This window comes from Mastacembelus armatus, chromosome 23, assembly GCF_900324485.2.
Source record: "Mastacembelus armatus chromosome 23, fMasArm1.2, whole genome shotgun sequence".
Lineage (NCBI taxonomy): Eukaryota > Metazoa > Chordata > Actinopteri > Synbranchiformes > Mastacembelidae > Mastacembelus > Mastacembelus armatus.
In genome coordinates, this window is record NC_046655.1 from 11,964,176 (window position 1) to 11,980,796 (window position 16,621).

Here is a 16,621-nt window from a genome sequence, read left to right on the forward strand (position 1 = left end):
TCAACGACGTTACTGTCGCTGCAGTGTATGAAAAATATTAAGTGTATTTTAAAAAGAAGAAAAAAAAAAAACAAAAAGAAATTCTGCATTGAAGTGCTCTCAGAAATCCCGCATGTCAGAGGCCATAACAGCAAAAAGTGGGTACAGTAATTACTTTAAACCACAAGAAAGTTACAGTCTATTGTTTGCAGTTTCTTGTGTTTGAGCAGATGTTCAATGCAAAACGCTGCGATTTAGCCACAAGGGGGCAGACTCACACAGTTTAAACAACAGGGATGTGAAAAAGCAGAGCAAGAACTCTGAGCACTCAGGCTCAAGGCTCACAGAGACCTAAAACTAAAAACATGGTCAAAAAAATAATTAACTTGTCAAATTACTGGAGAGATAAAAGTTAAATATTCAAGTTAATGTAACAGGAATATTTCCCTCCAGCAAAGTCCACATCTTTAAATATAATATCCTGCATCTCCAGCTGAATCTGCTTTTGTTAAACCAATGAACTTAACTTTCAGATGTGACGGTTTAAAACTCTTAGCATCACAAGCAGGACTGACAACCAGCTCAACAAACTTTCCACTCATGAATGTTGTAAATGCAAAGTCACTGATTAATAATAACCCATTTATTCTTAATTATTTCACAGATAAAAAAGTAAATAGTGTCATTTGCTGAAGTGAAAGTAAAATGAACTGAGCCCAAATAAACAGTAACTCACATCCTAAAGTAGGAAAAAACCAAAAACTGTCTTGTTTTTACAGACAAAAATAAGCAAATAATGCTTGAAGATCAGTCCCTGATCTAAACCATCGACGCTTTAAATTACATTTTACTCTCCTTTACAGCCCTTTAAAGTCTCATTTACAGTTAAAGTATGTGTGTAAGATGTGAATGTGAATTTGGAAAGAAGAGGTGTACAGAGTAGTTGTTTTACCAACAGAGGATGATATCAGTATATGTAGACATAATGAACAATTCAACCATTTTGACTTGTGAACAACACACTATGCTACATCAGAGCAGCCTGGAATCGGATTATCGTTATAAAACTGCAGTCTTTCTCCTCTGGAATGAATCCACCCTGTGGTAACACTGCACCTGAAGAACTTCATCTCCCATAAAAACTACAGAGTAAACTGTAAAATCTAAAACTGTGCAAAAGAAGCATAGACAGGGAATCTTATTGGATATGCAAGAGGAAAACCCACATCCAGCTGGCACACGTGGTACATGTACATATGTACATAATATGCAATTTATATAAGAGTAAAATGAAACGAAAGGAAAACTTCACAATAGGAATGTGTAAGAACAGAAATTGCACCGTGCTCCATTTTTGTGCATTAGCAGAAGAAGAGAGTGGACAGCACATCCCTGAACCGCAAGCCATCTTTAAAAAAAAAAAAAACATTTGGGGAACTGGATTTATTAGTTTCTGGTGAGAGCTAAGTTTGATGAGAACACTACTGCACTCCTACTGTCTGTTAAATAAAGGGCTAGAGTTAGCAGCTGGTTAGCCTAGCAGAACAGCTGGAAGAAATAACCAAGGTCTTTCCAAATACACCATTAGAAGTAAAAGCACAGAAATTCTACCAGCACAAGCTACTAAAAGTACCAAAGTTATCTGAGGAACCAGATAAATCTTAGAGGGTTTGTGAGAATCGATGGGGTTTAGAGGAAAAATGTCTCTGGAAGTATAAACGGGATAAAGTAGAAACACTCAAATAATAATGTAATTTCCCTCATTTCCATTATAAGCTGGCTGTTTATTTAATAGATAAGAGTTTTTTAATCAAACTAATTTCACAACTTCCTTCTACAAAAGGAATAATAAGCATATTTCCCAAAAACCTACAGCTTTTACTTTAATGAAAAGTCACCCTTTAAATCTCAAGGCACATGAAGAAAACCATCTGCCAAAATACTTATGATTCTAATGTTTTCCCTACACTGGTGAAAAGTGAAAACCTCATCCCTTTATGTTCTCTTTGCATTTGTGAATCACACATGCTCAAATTCGTACAAGATCAAAATGGTGAAAATGCAAAAACAGCAGCATTTTCCTATATAAATCTAGACTTTGGCTAAAAGATTAGGTCCCGTAAAGTGCAGTTTTGTGTGTGTGTATGTGTAGAATGACCTTCCACCTTTCTTTAATTTATTATTTGTAACAATATGATGGCTCGGGTTGGGTCTGTGTCACATTTTCATTTTCTTTCCCCTCCCCTCTCTCCATCTCTCTCATCTGTCAGCTTTGTTAAAGGGTGCTGGATTCAGAGGTATCCACCCAGGCACAGCAGCAGCAGGACGTGCACAGTGAGTAGATAGAGGCTGAGCAGCAGAGGCGTCCGCTGACGGGAGCAGAAGGCCACTCGGAGCATCCGCATCACACCTGGACCGCCCCTCCGAGTCTGCCACAGTAAAAACACGAGGTCGGACCAAACATTCAGCTCATACATCTTTAATATTAGAGTTATTAAGATGATAAATAAGGTGGTGCTGGACAACAGTGGAGTCTTACTCGAGTGACAGCTCCTTCCGGCGGCTCAATAAAAACAGCAGTCTCCGAGTGATCCCCATCATCTGCAGAGTGCCATTTTGCCTGGCTGTGTCTGATAATATTCAGAACAACAGACGTTAGCTGTCATATTTTCTTGGCTAAACCTTTTCATCAGAGCTAAAAATACACTAGACCACAGATTTAAAAAAAAACAACAAAAAAACAAAAACAAAAAACAAGAGAAAGCATATGGCTGCACAATTGCTTTGACCAAACATTTAACCAGGGCCAATCTCACTGTCACTGCCTTACACACACTCACACAAATATATGCAACATTGCACAACATGCAATAAACACCAGCAAGGACCTAAACTCATCTCCTGTAGTCTTGTTGTGTATGTAGAACCTTTATTCATTAGGTTTTATGGTATTTGTTGGACATGTTAATGTACAGTATATAGTCCTTTCATTTTTGGGTTATATGGACTTAAAACTGACAAATTATCACCTCCTGAGTTGTGTTTTGGTGCTGTGCAGGGAGTGGACAGTACCTTTATATCTTTTTTTTTTTTTTTTTTGTGGACATGACTGTCATGACACTGAACCAAGACTGTAACAGAAACTTGGGTCAGAAAACTAAAATTATGAGCTGAAAAACAAAAACAAAAAAACTTGAGAACAGAGCAGAAGTGGAGTGTGTTTATATTTTATATTGTTCCCTGCGTGGGATTGAAACCATTTTATCTCTTTTATTTTATATCACATCTCATACCGTCTGAGACGATCCTGTGTGGCCATGAGCTGCTCCTCAGCAGCCTCTCTCTGTTGTCTCTCCTCATCCAGCCTGAGGGAGAGAAGGTCAAACAAGTAAAAACCTGTCAGCCATGTCCTGTCAGTTTGAAACATCCAGTAATGGTCGACCCGTACTATACCTCTGCTGTAGCTCTTTGACCTCAGCTGTGTAGGCATGGCTGCTACGCTCCTGTGGTGCTCCAGGAGCACTGTCCACTTCCTCTGCACCCTGTGGGAAGAAGAGAGGGTCATAATCTGAGGGGTCACTGAGGTAAGTGAACTTTAACTTTGTTTACTTTTAAAATTCTTGCTTTGTTTCTTGTAAAATATTTTGCCTCTTTGGGTAAAGAAAACCAAATACAACTATCTGGGACAGAAGGATCCCTCTTTGCTTGGACAGCTCACAGCGCAGCGAAACTGTGACAAGGGCTTAAAAGTAGATTTTTAGTGATTGTAAAATCTCAGGAACCACAGATGAAATAATTTTAAAGACACAGAATCGACCTTTTTTTCCTTTACAGGCAGAACAAGCAAATGTTACCTGTCTCTGATAGTGTTCCTGTTGAAGTTTGGGCTTGTGAGCACGGGCTTCCTCCAGCATAGCAGTGAGGTGTCGCAGTTGTTGATCCCTCTCTGAGAGTGTGGTGAGAGTCTGCTGCTTCAGCTGTTCTGCTTGAGCCATCCAGTCAATACGCTCCAGCCTGAAAAAACAAACACAGGACATATAAACTGAAAGTCAATAAAATGAAATAAATTTACAATAAAATTTCCTTGTTTTGCTTTAGTAAAACCACACTACAATAACAAAATGCCTGTAATGTGTCTCACCGGAGAGTCTCCATTTCCTGCCTGCCCATTTCCACCACATTCTCTAGTTGAGATATGACACCCAGCATGTCTTCATTCTTCTTCTTCTCCTCCAATAGCTCCTGGCTGACTTTAATCAGCTCTCCAGCTCCCAGTCGAGCCAGCTCCAATTTCTGCTTCTTCAGCTCAGACGTCTGTGTTTGAAGCTGCTCCAGCTACACACACAGACAAGGAAAGACAAAAAACGTTTTGAAGACTACAACCATGGTTCTATTTATAGTTATTCCAAGGACAGTTGTAACATCTGTTTTTATGACTGTAATATTGGCATGTATTGTCAGACATGACACTCACCAGTCTCTCCCTGTCATTTTGAAGGGCTTGTAGTGCGTTCTTCAAGCCCCACACTTCTCCATGGGAGCCTCCAGGGCTGCTGTGTGCTGCATGGCCACCTGCCTTGCTCATCTCTTCCAGCTTCAGGTTCAGTTCCTGGGCCTTGTTCACTGCCTGGTCCCTACTGTCCTGGAGGGAGGCCATGGCTTTAGCAAATGACTGCTTCTCTGCTCTTAGCTGTGTTGTCACCTCTTTCTCCTCCAGCAGTTTCTGCTCGACAGTCAGCAGGTCTCGGGCCAGCTCTGCCACTCTCTCCTGAGCGCTCTCAGACTCAGTTCGCATCACACCTCCTTCCCACTGCAGCTCAACCAGTTGTTTGCTCTTGCTCCGGTGCTCTTCCCTCTCACCCTGAAGGCTGTTCTCTAAAGCCTCCACTTGCTCTCTTGCTGCCTGCAGCTGCTCCCTCAGCTTCTCAACCTCTGCACCAGGAGCATCTGTCACCTGTGATGCTGTTTTACTGTCAGCAGCACGACTAAGAGTCTCTCTCTCCACTCTACCTACTTCTGCTTCTGCCTCCATGGCTCTGCTAAAACTCTTTAACTGACCTTCCAACTCCTCACGCTCCTTTTGCAGAGAAGCAATCTGTGCTCTCTGAGCTGCCAGGACCTGTTTGTGTTGGGAGTCTTTCATGCTCAGGACTTGGTTAAGTTCATCACGATACCCATGAAGCTGAGCGGACAGCTTGGCCTTTTCAGCGTACAGGTCGTCTCTCTGGACCAGCAGAGAGCGGATCTCTTCCTTCAGGCTGTTGTTCTCCCCTGCAGCCTCTTGAATCAACCCATCCTTCTCCATCATCACCTGGGACACAATGCCAATATTATATCAACATATCACTTCTGAATGAAGCTCAGCCCATAAAACAAGCTTTTGAAATTTGTACATTACCTGCAGGTGTTTCTCCTCCAGCTGCTTGTACATGTTTAAGACTCTGTCCCTGTCGTCCTGCAGGGAGCCCATGGCCTTCATGAAAGAGTCCAGCCTGGCTTTTCGGGTGGTGCTCTCTTCTTCTGCCTTTCGTAGTTTCTCTTCCAGATCTCGCAGTTCTACTCTTCTCTTCTCCAGCTCTTCCTCAGCTTTTTGTGCCCTGCTGTCCGCTTCCTTTCTAGCCTCATCAGCAGCCTGGGAAATAAACCACAATAAGTGAGAAATCTGTCAAGAATATCTAAAATCCGTATTTGCTTCCTCATCTAACATCAATCAAAGGGCAAAACTAAATGTTAATACCTGAGCAACAGCTTGTTCCTTCTCTCCCAACATTTCCACTTCTCTCTTTTCCTTATCATTTAACTCAGTTTGTAAAGTCTCAGTCAAGGACTTAGAGGACCTCAGGTCTGTCTCCAGTTGCTCCACATTCAGACACAGCCTCCTCTCTTCTGCATCTCTCTCCTTCAGCTCAGACCTGGCCTGGTCCACTTCACCCTGCAGCCGACCGACAGCCTCCTCCAGAGCCTGGGCCCTGTGACGAAGACCCTCCAGCTCATCTTTCAGGGCATGGACTTCATTTTGTGCAGACTGCAACTCAGCTATGGTTTGTTGAAGCTTCATCTTCTCCTCCTCGAGGACAGCTTGAGTCTCCTTGACTTTCTTCTCCTCTTCTTCCAGTCTCAGTTGCCAGTCTTTGTCAGCTCTTTCTAGTCTGAAAAACAAATAGTGAATCTTGAGCTAAAAAGCTAAGCAAAATCAATCTGAGCAATAAAGAGAGGTTTTACCTGTCCACTGAAGCCTGAAGTTCCTCTTTCACTGCAGTTTCTTTCTGAAGCTGTTCTGCCAGTTCTTTGGCCCGTGTTTCAGCCTCCCGGACTTCAGCCTCCTTACCCCGCAGAGCATCATTAAAGCGAGTCTCCCACTGCCGGGCTTCATCCAAAACTCTGTCCCGGTCATCTTGTAGTGAGGACATGCAGCGCGAAAAGGCTGCTAGTCTGGCCAGAGACTCGTCCAGACGGACCTGCATCTCCTGGGCTCGTCTTTCGGCTCCTTCTGCTCTCTCTTTGGCCTCCAGTGTGGCCTCCTCTTCCTTTTCCTGTTCTCTATATGCTTCTTCCAGTCTCAGCTCCATCTCCTTCAGTTCAGCTCCCAGCCTGAATCTGACAGAGTCCAGGGTTTGCTCTGCCTCAGCCTTCATCAACGTCTCCTTCTGCTGGACGCTCTGTTCTAAAGTCATTTTCTCAGCTAAGGACTCATTTAACTGTTTCTGAGCCTCATCCAGCTCAGATTTACATGTAGCCAACTCTGCCTCAGCCCTCTTCAAGTCCTCTAGAGTTTTGGAGGTCTCCAGCTGGCATTTTTCCAGTTTGATGTGGAGTTCATCACGTCCTAACTGGAGCGCCTTTGCCTCCCTTCCCAGTTCACTGATCCTTTCTTGGTACTTGATGCTGTCTTTCTGCAGCTGCCGAACCTCCAGCTGCTTCTCCCTCAACAGTTCTTCCAGCTGACGCGCTCTGCTCTGGCTGCCTTCTTTCACCCTCTGGGCAGACCTCAGCTTCTGCTCCAGTTCTCTCTGCTTCCCAGACTCTGCTTCAGCTTCAGCTCTTTCTCTCTGGGCTTGCCTCATGTCCTCTTCCAGCCTGGCCGCTCGATCCCTCTCGCTCTGAGCCTCAGCTTCCAGTTCCGCCCGCTCCCTCTCTAACCTCTCCAGCTCCCGCTGCAGTTCAGTGATGTGTTCCCGGTTGTCTGCAGCCTCTTGCTGGTAACCAGCAATACTACCGTTGAGTTGGGCCAACTGGTTCATCAGGCGCTCCTCCAAGTTATCTTTTTCAGTTTCAAGACTTCTGAGGAGCTCTTTAAACTGAGTTTCCCTCTTTGAACCCTCTTCAATCAGGCTCTTTTCTCTCTCTTTGCTTTCTTGCAGGCACCTCTCTAACGAAGCTGTAAGGCTCTCCTCTTTACTCTCCTGAAGATCTCTCTCAAGCAAAACCAGTTGTGCTTTGAGTTCAGCCTCTCGTTCCTGCCACAGTTCCTTCTCTGCATTAACAGCTGTCTCCATCTTCTTCATCTTATCCTCTAAGAGAGTCTGAGCACTTTCACTGATTTCTTCTTTTACTTTCTCCTCTGTAGGCTGGAAATGTGTTTCTGGGGCAGACACTCCAACCATTTGGCCCTCTTGACTCTCATCAGGGGTTAAGGGTTTTTCATTGTCTTTGCATTGACTCTCAACAGGCTCTGCTCTAGTCATGCTTATGTTTGACTGCTGGGCAGTGACAACCTCTTCTACGACAGCTGCAGAGCTAAGCAGAGTTTGGCTGTCCCCAGTCTCTCCCATTTGAGTAAGTTGTTCCTTCATTTCTTCAATCTGTTGCCCTAAAGAGTCTCTTTCTGCTGCTGTAGCATCCAGCTCAGCTTTCAAAGCCCTCACCTCCTCCTGAAGTTTTTCAGCCTCAGCTTTGAGAGTCTTGTCCTCATGTTTTATTAGAGGCTTTTCCTGCAACTCTCTGAGTCGCTCATTCTCCTCCTCCAACTCCAAGATTTTCTGTTGCTTTGTTTTAGCAAATTTTCTCATTTTGTCTTTTACTGAATCCACCTCTTTCTGTGCCTCCTCTGCCTGCCTTTCTGCTTCCTGCCGTGCAGCCTCATGCATCCTCACTTTGGCTGCTAACTCCTGTCTCTCCTGCCTGGCAGCTTCCAGGACTCGTCTCACCCGCTCGGCCTCATCGCTTACATTTTCATAAGACTTGAGCAGAGTCTCGTACTCATCCTTCATGCCTTGGACCTTTTCCCCCCATTCTCTGTTCACCCTGGCAGCCTCTTCCTTCGCCAACTCCATTTCTTGTTTACAGGCATCTTTCTCATTCAGTATGGCATCCATGGCCAGTTTGAGGCTCTCACAGGATGATCCCAGGCTTTGGTTCTCCAGTAATGTCCTGTCAACCTCATCAATGAGTTTAATCCTTTCTGTTCTAAGCTTCTCCAGCTCATCTTCAGCTGAATCTATTTTCTGCTGAAGCTCTGCTGTGAGCTTCTCAGCTGAAGCAAGCTGCTCCTTCTGGTTTTTGTTTTCTTTCAGGGCCTCTTTGCGAGAGATCAGAGCAGCCTGAAGCTTTCGTTGAAGCTGCTGAAGCTTTTCCTCGCTATCATCAGCTTGCTTCTGTGGAACCTCCGTCTCTAACCGTTGGGATTTTTCTTGCTCAACCTTTAACTCTTCCTGCAAAGAAGCTATTAGCTGATCCTTGTGGGACACTGTACCCTGCATTGAACGTATGAGTGAGTTCTGCTCACTAAGCTGCTGACTGAGCTGCGTTATCTCATGGTTCTTTTTGTCAAGGAACTTCTTGAAGTCCTCCACTTCACCCTGCAGAGTTGCAATGCAGGATGTAGAATCTGCAGTTGCTGCTTTGGCTGCAGCTTCCATCTCTGCTCTTAGGGCTTCAGCACAAGACTCAGCTTGAAGATACTTTTCTCTTAGATCATTAATTTCCTCTGAGAGTGCATTAATCTGTTTCTCCTTTTCTCTCAGTGCTTGGAGCTCTTTGTTCAAATCCAGTAACTCAGTTGCCTTGTGTGACAGACTGGCCTGGGTTTGCTCCAGCTGTTTCTCTAGCTCTGTGTTAGCCATTCGCACAGTGCTGATTTCTTCTCTGAGGGCGTTCAGAGATTCGTCCTGTTGTGCAGAGAGGACGTCTGTCTGCTCTGCAGGATGCTGAGCTGGATCGCTGCATTGTGGATGTGATGATGACTCAGATGTGGCAAAATCCACCCAGTCATCCTGGACCCAGTCACCTGCTGCTTGCTTCTCCAAATTTTCAACCAGTTGCTTGGTCTCCTGGTGAGGCAGGTCTTCTCTTTCAATGCTTACCTTTTCCTCCAGTTCTTTCAGTTTAGTAAGAATGACTTCTCTTTCTCCACTCTGCACCTCAAAACGTTCCATCAGTTCATTGTATTCCTCTTTTTGTTGTTTCAGTTGTTCCCGGTGGTGTCTGTCTTTCTCTTTTGCTTTGCGGATGGTTTCTTTGCGGGATTCTTGAGCTTCCTGAACTTTCTTTTGGAGGGTTTCACACTCTGCTTCAAGAGAGGCCACTTGTGATTCTAACAGAGCTGTTTCAGATGAAATGGCAGCCTGTCGAGTGTTTTCAGCTTCTTTGCTTAGTTTTCTATTCAGAGCAAGTGCCTCAGCAACAACTTGATCCTGCTGGCTAAGTTTCTGCTCAAGGGCATCAACTATCTCTTCTTTGGCTCTTAAAGCTTGTTCCAGCTCCAGAAGTTTAGTCTCCATCTCATGAATCTCATGTTCTTTAGGTTTTTCTACATCTGGAATGTTTGCAAGAGATTCTTCCTTTGTTGCATCTTCTTGCTCTTTCCTTTTTTTTGCTTCTACTTCAAAATCAGCAACTTTCTTCATGAGCTCTTTTCTTTGCACAAGTGCAGCCTGCAGCTTCTTCTTTGTGCTTGTCAGTTGGGTTTCCAGCACTTTTTTCTCCTTTCGTAAACTATCAAGTTCATTATCTGCGACAGCCGGTGACTCTTCACAACTCACCTCCTGTTTTTCATCTCTCACTTTCTCAAGTTCCAATATCTGCTCCTTCAGTCTACTGACATCGCTGTCTCTCTGGAACCTCTCTTCTTCTGCCTGAAGGAGTTTAGCAGACATACTATCACTGAGATCCATCATCTCCTGTTCTTTCTGGCTAAGAAGCAACTTTAGCTCACTGATTTCTGAGTCCTTCAGGGACAAAGACTCATTGTTTAGATCTGCTGTCTGGGAGTACTCCAGCTTGCTATTTTCCATATCTTCAAGCCTCTTCTCAAGATCGGATGTGAGGAGCTCTCTGTCCTCCAGCTGAGCACTGAGCATCCTGGCCTGAGCCTCATGCTCAGACAGAGCTTGGTGGGCCTTTTCCAGATCATTTTGCAAATCCTGGATCTTCTGCTCCTTGGTTTTACTTTCAGTGCTTAAAATATCAATCTGTTCTTCTAGAAGCTGCATTTCAACACCGTGCTTCTCCACCATGGAGCTACTTTGCTGGGAAGACCTGTTCAGCTCCTCCCTGGTTGATTGTAGTTCCTCTGAAAAGTTATTGGCCTGTGACTCTGCCTCTTCTTTGGCAGAAGTAAGGGACTGTGTTTTTTCGTCCAGACTCTTGATTTTCTCCTGTGACTCTGCAGCTGCATCTCTGAGCCTCTGCAGCTCAGCTAGAAGTTCACTGTACCTCTTCTGGAGCTCCTCAGCTAAAGCCTGAGCAAAGACCTGGCCAGAGGAAAAATTAGTCTCTGTAGAGGAAGAACTCTGCTGGGTAAGATGAACCTGAACTGTCTCTCTGATGACAATAGAGGAGGACTCCACTTGAACTGTGGAGGTTTCCTGCTCCATGCTTGTTGTCTCCCATGACTGCAGCTGCAGCTGGCCAAAGTCTTGGAGGATGGAGGGCCACTCCTGACCTCCATCTTGATTCACAGCTTCTAAGAGAGTCCAGCTGCTGTGGGCCACCTCTGAATCGCTACTGGCGACCATCTCATCTGAAGATGTCCCCTTGGACTCTTCTGGGGACTCAGACTGGTGTCTAATAAGCTCTGGGCTGCTCTCGTTATCAGGAGGAATGGAGAGCACAGAGGTATCTTCAGCAACTAGAGTGGTCTCCTCTTCTTGGGTATCCTCCATGAAGTCAGGGAGGACTGCAGAACTATCACACGGGGCTGTGCTGGAATCCTGATCCCGGTCTGGAATTTGATTATAAGTTTCATCTTTAGCGACCTCACCAGAGCTGTGTTCTTTAGCCAGTCTGAGAGACTCACGCAGGGCAGCTAGCTCAGTGTCTTTCTCCAACAGTTGTTGTTCCAGTGCATGTATGTTTGCTGTGAAAGTCAACAGAGGAAAAGCCAATTAGAAAAATGACCCCTCTGAGTGTAAATTGAAAAAATGTATTTTAACAAATATTTCACTCAACCTGTAGCCAATTTGAATATTAATTCTCAAAAATCTGCTCTGTCCAGCAAAACTGTCTGTCTAAAAACAAACATCAATGGAGGGTGTGTGATGAGATACATTACTGCTCAAAGTTTAAATAATTAGTCCATTAATCTACTGTGTCCTGAACTACAACTCTGTACACCTGTCTGACAAAGGTACTCTACTTTGGTACTCAAAATGACATCTTCAAATGTCTTGTTGACTTGTGCTTAGTAACGTCGAACACTGGCTCCACTTTTGTAAACAAATGCCTTTTACAAACAGAGATAAAGTCCCTTTACTGTATATGTGATCATACTGATCCTGACCAGTACTTTGGCTGCTGAGTCCACATAACGTGGGGCTTTTCTTTTAGAAGAGACATTTTCTACCTTTTTCAAATTCTGATGATTCGTGTGCTGATGGTTCAGTCCCAGGCTGGACCAGTGATTCTTCAAACATCTACAAGGATAGAATAATGAAATGTGTTGTATGAAAACAGGCAGGATGAGAAACATGACCTCAGTTTTTATTTATTCACCAGTGAGTAAAAATCAACAACAGTTTATACAGCAGCATGTAGTGTGAGGTGAATGTTGGCTCAGACAGTCAGTCGTATGCGGATCAGTGCAGAAGGGATTAGACTGATTTCCTAACACTGAGGTACAGCATTGTCTGCCTACAGTATGACCCTGCTTGTGTCCTGTCTCAGACTGACAGGTCACCTGTCCAGACAGGTTGTGACCTAGGACCAGGTGCTGAGGAGACAACCAGTAACACTGCCCTGCTGTCAAAATAAAGATTCACTATTCAAAGTGTAAAGTAATGAAGAAAAGTACAAATGACACATTTGTCTGACTCTAAATTTTTAGCTCTTTACCTCACCATAAGCACAGCCTACATCTTCGCCTTCAACACCTGTTTATATAAACAGAAGGACTGCATAACACAAACACAGCAATGAGAAACTCTGAACTTCACTGCCTTTTGAAGTTTCTATCAGACCCTGTACTTACCATTACAACTTGCTGTTCCAGCTGCTGCATCTTAGCTGTGGCCTGCTCCTGTTCAGTGGTTTTTCTGTCAAGTTGTTCTGAAAATTCATGTAAAATATCACAAGCTTAATAAAAAGGTTTGACTTTAATGCACTGTATCCCACAGACAACAAGATAAATGTTCTTACCCTGAAGGGTTTCCATGATGTGGGTGAGCTCTGCACAATGTTGCTCACTCTCACTGCGTTCATCTTTTAGCCTTGTTAACTGTGTCTCAATCGACTGCACTGTGTCGAGGAGCAGGGACATGTCAGCAGGAACGGGGGTTTCCTCTGCAGGATGTACATCCCCTAGAGCCAGGGCTCGTAGGTGTCTCCACATTTCAGCCAAGATCTCACCCTTCTTCTGGGCATCTTCCTGTTCCAGTTTAAGTGAAGACAGCTCTCTTTCTAGTTTTTCAACTTCCGACTTCGCCCTCTCTAAGACATCATGACTAGCAGGGACTGCTGCCTCTCTCCCAGAAGCAAGTTCATTTTCAAGTCGAGTTATTTCCGCCCTGTCTCTCTCTGAAGCTTCATGACTCGCTTGGACTGCTGCAAGCTCAGCCTCTTTCATCAGAGCCAGCTCTCTCTCCACCCTGGCAACTTCCATCTTCTCCTTCTCCAAAGCCTCCTGACTAACATGCTCTGCCTCTCTCAGGGAGACCAACTCGCTCTCCTGCCTCTCCACCTCTGTTCTCTCTTTTTCCAGGCTAGTTTGAAGGGCTGCGAGTTCTGCATCGGCCCTGCTGGCCCGTTCAGCCCACTGCTGCCTCTCCTCCTCCCTCAGCTTCACAGCCTCGGCCAGCTCCTGCTCCATCTGTCTGAACTGAGCAGTCAAGATCTGAGCAGAAAGAAATTGAGAAAGAGTAAGAGAAAGGCAGTGTGTGTGTTGCGTTGCTCAGTCAAACAATGCATAACAGTGATGTGAACTGAGACCTGGGTGTGTCTTGTTTGAACAGTTTTGTTTTCAATAGGAGAAGGGAGGAGTACTCCTTCCAAGTGAGGCATCTCTGGCAATTTGTGAAACAAATTCAAATTTAATGCACTATAAATAAGTGCACAAATGCCATGTGGTCAAACAAGATATGTACCTGTTTTTGCTGATCAGCACTGCTGACTTCCTGCTGCAGCATTTCCAGCACTTGGGACCGAGTGTTTAAAGCCTCTTCAAGCTCTTCACAACGCCGCTGCGCTGCAAGCAGAGCCTGGGGAAGATAAAACAGCAAAGTTACCACACAAGTGTATGGGACTTTCCTAATCACCGCCCGAGTGAAGAACAACATTTTTCAATTAAGTCGTATCTTTAGCCCAATTTATTTTCAAAATAGTCTTTGTTATGGGTCATAGGTTATTTTGGGCAGCAGTTTGTCCCTGTATGTTCAAGAACTGTGGCCCTTGTACCTGCTGAAGCTCACTGTCCTTCTGAGACTGAGCTGTGACCTTCAACAGTTCTTCTTCATGTTTCTGAATCTGTTCCTGGAAGCGCACATCCTTCTCACAGACCACGGCCTGTAGTTTCTGCAACTGATAATAAAACAAGAAGAATTCATTCAGACCGAGTGTCTCTCAGGACATTTAAAGTCCTGTTATAGGGAGAAGGACGCACAGCGTTGTCACCTGTTCAGCGTGGGTGGATTCCTTCTGTTGAAGGAGCTGTTCGGTGGCCTGAAGTCGCTCTTTAAGCTCTCTGTTGTTGGCCTCCTCCTTGATTAGCTTGTTCTTCAGTTCTTGAAGCTCCTCCTCCACTGCAGCACCAGCGTCTGTAAAAGAACTGTCTGGACCCTGCTGTAGATAAAACAGAGTCAGACATCGTTGTGGTTAATGTGGCATATCTTTGTTCAAGATCTTTGTAGGAACAGCAAAACAGAGGCTCTTATACATGTCTTAAACATGTAGGAAAAAAAAAACAAAAACACAAACTTACTGTTGTCTCTCCTTGTCCTTTCAATTCAGTTATTTGTTTGTTTAGTGCAGCCATTTTGGCTTTGGCCTGTAGTTTGAGTTTGGTGAATCGAGCCTCAGCTTCCTCCTTTTCATTCTGTGAACAGGCAGTAAAACAAAAACATTAGTATTCAGTCAAAAAAGACAATGGCATAAAGAAGGATAAATTGTGATGAATGATAACAATACTGACAGTGCAACCATGCAGGGTATTTACCTTGAGCTGTGCATCTTTGCTAACCAGCACGGCGTCCTTTTGGATGAGCTGAGTGTCTTTGTCTTGGATGAGCTCCTTCAGCTGGACCACCAATTGTTCCAGATGAGCCAACCTCTCCATGGCCTCCTCAGGTACCTCAGACTCCACTGAAGCTGGCCCCTCACCAGCAGGGAGCTGAGGCACCAGCATGGCCTAAACAAGGAAACCAGTAAATGGATTTATTCATCATGATTGGCCCTAAACAGCCTGTAAAAATAGCTGTGACTCCAGAGCTTTGTAGAAAATAGAGGACAAGGGGCTCATCCACCTATCTCAACAGGCTTTAACAACTGGAAAGGCATTTCACAACATTTTTTTATTTGAAATATTAAGGTTTAATGTTAAAATGATCTATGTTTATGTGTTGCCTGCTCACCTGTGGGTCTCCATCTGGGCCCTCCTCTCCAGAGAGTTCCTGGAGAACTGTGGCCAGACGGCTCAACATAAAGATGGCACTGTGAGGGGAGAAAGTTTTGAGACTTCACTGGAAACTAACATTAATAATTTTGGCAGTCCCTGCTCTGTTTACTGTAGATAAAATAACAAAAATGTAAGACCTATTTTAATATTTGCATTTGAAAACTTTCTCCAATGTCCTCCATCAATGTTAAGCCTCAGAATAATTTTAGCTGGTAGCATAATACATAGTAAATTTAAATTCCTCCTATAACTAACTAAACCTGTTTTATGTTTGTAATAGCCTTTTTCACATCTTCATTAGGAACAGCTTGAAGTGCTCCTAGACGCTGAACCTAAGTGACACGTCCTCTGAGTCAGTGTCAATATATACACAGCGTATATATTTATACTTTTGTGTGCCTACGTAGGCAGTGGCAGGTTATATAAGAGAATCTTATAAAATTGATAGATATTCATATATTTAATATCTATATATCTCTTTAGGCTTTTAGTTTTTGCATCAACACTTTGGGTTTTAGAAAACTTGTGTTTAATACAAATTCTAGTCCTATTTCTAAGCATAATCTTGACAATGTGCACTGTCACTTTAATGACTATCACTCATCACAGGCCTGAAAGAGAGAAAGTAAAAGCAGAATTTTGAGAACATAGTATGGAAACTATTTTTACATTAGGAGATTAAGAACAACAGTGGGCCTAAAAAACCTACATAAACTGGCACGAACTGGGTCGAACCAAACCTGTTTTCATGTTTTCTAAGTTTTTTTCCCCATGTCCAAATCAACACATTAGCACACAGCCCCCAGCCTCTAATAGCCGAACTGGACCGGACAGACCCGACTTCTCCCGAACCTGCCGAACACTCCACTGCGGCTGCGTCACTCTTTTTGTGAACAGCAAAGATTATAGCTAGCTAACGCAAAAATGGTCGGCAAACTTTCCGGGCGGCTGAACACCTCCATCTTTAAAATACAGCAGACACACCTGAAGATTAAGAAGCGGTGGCGTGAACAGGACTATTCGTGAAAACATCCGTTTTTGACTCTGCCTGCAGTTTCCACGGTACAGTGAGTTAGCTTAGCATGCTAACGCTAATCACTCGTAAATAAGGACAGCTTTTTTTCTTGAGTTTTTCTTCTCCGTGCATGACAACCCCGTAAAGCAGCCCACTGAGAGGCGTGTGTTTCGAAAGAAAGGACCATTGGCTCACCTGTGCGAGTCTTCCCAGGTAAATGTATGTAGTGTTTATTTGATAAATTTCCTCGGATGGATTTCAGATCATAGCCACATCACCAAACACTCCCGGAAACAAAACTTCCTCCGCGCTGATTGGACAGACGGGACCTGCGTCCATAAGGGACTGTCTGCGAATTTTCAAGCAGCGATTCTTTTCTGGGGAGCATCTGCCTAAATACTATACGTTTAAAAAACGAAAAATGAATCCTTGACCTATAAAATACACATAACTTGACCTTTCTACATCTGGAACCACACTGAACAGCGTTTAAAGATGGCAGGACATGACCAGAGAGTCAACCTGATCATCAACCATGGCAGGCAGCTGGGGAGAAGTCTGCTGCTCCTGGCCCACTACACCAC

General features: G+C 44.2%; 1 protein-coding gene across 1 annotated transcript; it reads right to left on the bottom strand.

Annotated features, from left to right (window-relative positions):
* Positions 1-600: 600 nt before the first annotated feature.
* golgb1 (golgin B1) lies at positions 601-16,341 on the bottom strand. The gene is made up of 20 exons (XM_026327401.2): positions 16,233-16,341; positions 14,979-15,057; positions 14,564-14,755; positions 14,330-14,443; positions 14,023-14,190; positions 13,807-13,929; positions 13,497-13,610; positions 12,553-13,246; positions 12,386-12,462; positions 11,762-11,831; positions 6,202-11,275; positions 5,717-6,128; positions 5,378-5,611; positions 4,454-5,290; positions 4,121-4,314; positions 3,834-3,993; positions 3,433-3,521; positions 3,273-3,344; positions 2,519-2,609; positions 601-2,408 (listed from the first exon to the last, which is right to left on the bottom strand). The coding sequence occupies exons 2-20, from the start codon at positions 15,045-15,047 to the stop codon at positions 2,271-2,273; spliced, it is 8,922 nt and encodes a 2,973-aa protein (XP_026183186.1). The 5' UTR covers positions 15,048-15,057; positions 16,233-16,341; the 3' UTR covers positions 601-2,270.
* Positions 16,342-16,621: the final 280 nt, after the last annotated feature.